The 4,675-nt window shown below is 39.3% G+C and overlaps 1 protein-coding gene across 1 annotated transcript; it reads right to left on the reverse strand.

Moving 5' to 3' along the window:
• Positions 1-352: 352 nt before the first annotated feature.
• LOC112174206 (BAG family molecular chaperone regulator 1) lies at positions 353-2,491 on the reverse strand. The gene is made up of 4 exons (XM_024311974.2): positions 1,642-2,491; positions 1,298-1,554; positions 1,058-1,204; positions 353-966 (listed from the first exon to the last, which is right to left on the reverse strand). The coding sequence occupies exons 1-4, from the start codon at positions 1,871-1,873 to the stop codon at positions 577-579; spliced, it is 1,026 nt and encodes a 341-aa protein (XP_024167742.1). The 5' UTR covers positions 1,874-2,491; the 3' UTR covers positions 353-576.
• Between the last annotated feature and the right edge of the window lie 2,184 nt (positions 2,492-4,675).

A 4,675-nucleotide genomic window follows, 5' to 3' on the forward strand; every position in this document is an offset into this window, starting at 1 on the left:
GAAGAAGGTTTCTGATAATGGAAAGGGGAGTGTGTAAAATAATCATAACCAAGGACACAACTCCTCTAATCGAGAATAGTTTATGGCTTTATGCAATTCACTGAAATCATTGGAAGGGTTGTTAGTCAACTTATTTCATTACTAGAGCATATAGCTTTCATCAATACCTTTCTTTTTGTCAGTTTGTAGCCTCTGCAGGAAGCAAGGTATAATTCATAAACAAAAATTGTGTATGATTGAACTGCTTTACTGGATTTCAAGGAGTCCTCAAATTTCTGAGACTAATTGCTCTAGTAACGAATATACAGATAGCCAAGTTTATAGTATGGAAAACCAAACCACAGAGATGGAATTCAAAGAAAAAAGAACAATATTGATATTAATAATCACTATTGGAGTAACCCCATTTATTTCTGGTGAACTGAATGACAGAGAGTAAAAGGGGTCGAAAACATTTTCTAAGTACAGAAAAGAATGTAGAAGAGAAGGCAAACCATTTAGGATACAATATCAAAACACATCCACAGACACACACACACACACACACACTCAAACACAAACAATAGGTATACGGGCTTACTCGAATGACTCCCAATTAAATTTAGGGTAGGCAGAACCATTGGCTGCTGAGGTTGTTGATGTAGATGTTGACGAGATTGGGATCAATGGCGGCATATTATCAAAAGTCTCCCACTGCGTGGTAACGATTGGCCCTGATGTAGAATGCCTGGATGGTTGTTGTTGTTGTAATTGCTTTTGCCCTTGCTGCTGATGTGTAGGTAAATTCCCAAGTGAATTCCTTGGTTGCTGCTCTTGAATTGGTGTTAGGATACGCCCATTGCCGTTGGAATGATTTTGTCTATGACTATGAGCTTGCTTTGGAATATGATCCCCATTGCTACTAGGCATGGAGTTTTTAACTTTCAAAACATCCAGAGTTTCAACATACTTCTGAACTCTTTTCACCTACAAAACCATCCATAAACATTATCTAAACTTGTACTCAAAATTCAAATTGAAACGAACAAGACCATAGGTCCATAACAATCAAACTTACCTGCATTTTCCTTTGCAACTTCACATCTCCATCCCCCATAATTCCGTCTAATTTAAGCAACTGATTCATCAAATGCTCAATCACTTTAAGCACATCCTGTTCTGCAACTTTTGCACCTTTAGTAATAATTGTTTCAAGAGCAGACACCTACAAAATTCCCAACTCCCAGTTCACTTTTCCGAAACAAGATGATTACAGTACTACGTTACTTATACTTTTGTAAAGAACTGAGCACAATACCTGACCGGCGAGCCGGTCCACTTCCAAGCTGATTTCGGAGATAGACTTTGATGCCTTCTCCATTTTGGCATTGCGCCTCATCTCAAGATACCGCTTTTCTTGGCTAAGAGGGTCTTCAACACACACCATCTTTGACCGGTCTTTCACTCCGGAAATGTCAAGAAACGCCTTCGAATCCCTCTCCTTGTCTTTGAATAACAGCTTCATATCCAGGTGGTGCAAACCCGTCGGCCCGACCAGCATTTTCTTCAAGTCCCCTGCACGCAAAAGCTTACATTTTCACACACCACAAAAACAACACAAATCTCAATTCTCAACGCACAACAAAGTAGGATGAAACCTACCAAACGAAGCTTGGGCGCCAATACTGATTTCATGGTAAACGGACCCGTGCTTGACCCGGACCCGAACTGTCGGCGGAGGCGCCAAGTTCCGATCAGAGTCCGGATTCCGTTTCTGGACCAACATTCCTCCGGGCCTGACCTCCCACTCCCCCGGCCCAGACTCGCTCCCTCCATTCATACTAGACATTGACACTTGCACCCCTGAGCTCGTCTTGTTCTTCATTCTCATCATCTTCTCACACCTCTAAGATCCCTCGAAGATCTGCTTCAGATTCCACCCAATTGAGACACACCCCTTCTCACAGCACACAACAACAACAACAACAAGACACTGTTCTTTAATTCACCGAACCCCGGCATATCACGCCAGCAGCCACGTGTTTTGCAGACACACGACACACACAACAAAAAAACCAGTCTTTGCTTTACACCAGAATCAATGGCGTCTTACAGAAGGAAGTCGAGACACCCCATGTATTCCACCTAATCCAAAGCCGATGCCTTTCCCTTAAAGAAACAGAAAAAAAAAAAAAAAAAAACCAGCAAACGGCTCTGACCCAGAAGAGTCCGAACCCTTCTGAGATCTCTGCGGCAAAATAACGTAGTCCCCACACAAGTCAAACAGCTGCGACAGAAACTTTGCCGCAGAGATTTAACATAAAAAGTGAAACCCTGAGGAGAAAGAAGAAGCAGAGGAGGCTTGAACCTGTGGCGGCGTGTACAAGGATAGGTGGCCGGGAAAACCAATGCGAAACCAGAATCAAAAGAGTTCTTCTGGCTCTGTTTTTTCTGGTTCTGGAGAAGTCGACGAGGGGAAGAGAGAAAGTGGAAAATAAAAATGAGGTAATATAGAAGGGGAAAAAAAAAAAAAAAAAAAAAATCAAGTGGCTGGCCAGCTAAGTGAGCTGTTGAAAATGAATATTATATAGGGGAATTAAATGATTAAAATATAGCTACCATAATTATGCGTAAATGATTATTATGACGCATAAAAAAAAAAAAAATGAAAGCCAAAGCCATAGAAGCCGCCAAAATGGTCCAAAAGGTTAAAAAAAAAAAAACACGGACGGGAAACTTGGGTTAGGTTCGGGTGCGGTAAGAGTATGCGTGGGAGAAGATCCGGAACGGTGGTAGGGATTGACACGCGTCGATTTTAGGGTAGTTTGGGAAATGAAAGGGTGACTAATCATTGACTTGCGTTACACACGTGGGAGATAAACCTGGAGGGCGCGGCGCTAACTTTGTGGTTACACGATGGTTGGCCAGTTTAGTCTCGGCGCCACACGTGTTTCCATTTTTACTTTTAGTATAATTTTCTGTTTCTGTCCTTTTTATGTGGCTGAAAATTCAATGTTTTGATAACTTCTTATAAAAAAAATGTTTTGCTAATTAATTAAAACTATATATACGAGTTGATAAAAAATAAAAACAAAAATTAAGAGAGTAATACTAACGGGAATAACAGTTGGATAACATTAAGTATATTTTTTTGTTATTAAAAAAAAATATTATCTATAAATATCAACGACTCTGATCTGTTAGAATTGTTTGTTCACTTGTATTGCTGTGTATAGACAAATTTTCCTATATACAAGAATTTTTAGTAAAAATGAACTTGAAAGATTATCTCAAATGAGCCAAAAAGGAAATAAATCAACCTAGATATGAGCAAAAAAACATGAAGAGTTTATAGATTTTCAACTCGTTTTGAAATTCCTGGCTTAGTGGATCATTCTCCATTTAGGGCTATAATTATATATATATATATATATATAAATAACACAGATATTTACATTGACAATTTGAGATCATGAAAGATTCTGATCGATAAAGTGATGTTTTTTTGTTAGATATCATTAGTTGAAAAGTTATATCATTTCTTCTTCTTCTTCTATAATGTATTTTCATATTTCTAACATATTCTTCTAAATCATGAAGTTCTTCGGTTTAATTGATGCGTTAGTTGCTAACAGTGTTGATATGGTAGCCGGAATAGACCCTCCGTCATGCTGTAAATTTAGTACAACTACTTTTATAGCATTAGTACAACATTATTGTGAAGAACTTGGCTTGTCGGTTCCTAACTTTGCATCTTTTTATAAATTTTAGTACTATCACTTTTGCAAGACAAAGAATAAACTGTTTCAGAGAAACTGAAGAGTGAATTGGTGAGTCTTCTTCTCATATTGAGGGGGTTTATATAGGGTTACAAAGTAGTGTAAATTTGCCCTACATACATTAGTATATTTGCTACACAATTTCTCTACCTCTCAATGTGCATTCCATACAAACCACACATTCTCCACTTCTTAAGTGCATACTCCATGATATAGACATTTTACCTATTTACTACAACACTCCCCCTTGGATATATCATGTCAGTAGTATTGTCTTGGAGGTGCGCTTCTAATTTGCCTCGTTAAAAACCTTGCCAAGTAATAAAACCCTGTGGGAAAAACAACCTTGGTCGAAGGAGAAAAAGAGCACAACGCGCGTTGAGTGTGGAGTTTGTTTCTGGATAACATGGTGCTTCTCTTGTTGCCTCATTAAAAACCTTGCCGAGTAACAAAAACCCAGTGGGATAAAAATAACCTCGGTCGAAAGGGAAAAAGAGCACAACACACCCTTCACGCTTTTGAGACGAACATGTAGACATCTCCCCCTGATGTCTGTGCCTCCCCCTGATGACAACGATCATGGGAGTTCAGATAATTTCCGCAAGCCAATTCTTGCCACATGTTTCTCGAACGTGGATTTGGGCAATGACTTAGTGAACAAGTCTGCCACATTGTCCTCAGATCGAACCTGGTTCACCTTGATCTTGAGGAGCTTCTGTTGTTGCTGATTGTAGAAGAATTTGGGCGATATGTGTTTGGTGTTGTCGCCTTTGATGTAACCTTGCTTCATTTGTTCAATGCAAGCAGCATTATCTTCATAAATGCTCGTAGGCTCATCTGTGGTAGACTTCAAACCACAATTGCTTCGAACATGCGTAACTATGGATCGAAGCCATATACATTCACGAACTGCTTCG

This window comes from Rosa chinensis, chromosome 1 (assembly GCF_002994745.2).
Source record: "Rosa chinensis cultivar Old Blush chromosome 1, RchiOBHm-V2, whole genome shotgun sequence".
Lineage (NCBI taxonomy): Eukaryota > Viridiplantae > Streptophyta > Magnoliopsida > Rosales > Rosaceae > Rosa > Rosa chinensis.

Bases quoted from the DNA above. Each gene is read 5' to 3' on its own strand.
- LOC112174206 (XM_024311974.2), bottom strand. From the start codon at position 1,873: ATGATGAGAATGAAGAACAAGACGAGCTCAGGGGTGCAAGTGTCAATG. The intron at 1,205-1,297 runs GTATTGTGCTCA...GGAATTTTGTAG, and splicing joins TGGACCGGCTCGCCGGTCAG to GTGTCTGCTCTTGAAACAAT. The intron at 967-1,057 runs GTAAGTTTGATT...ATGGTTTTGTAG, and splicing joins AGTTGCAAAGGAAAATGCAG to GTGAAAAGAGTTCAGAAGTA.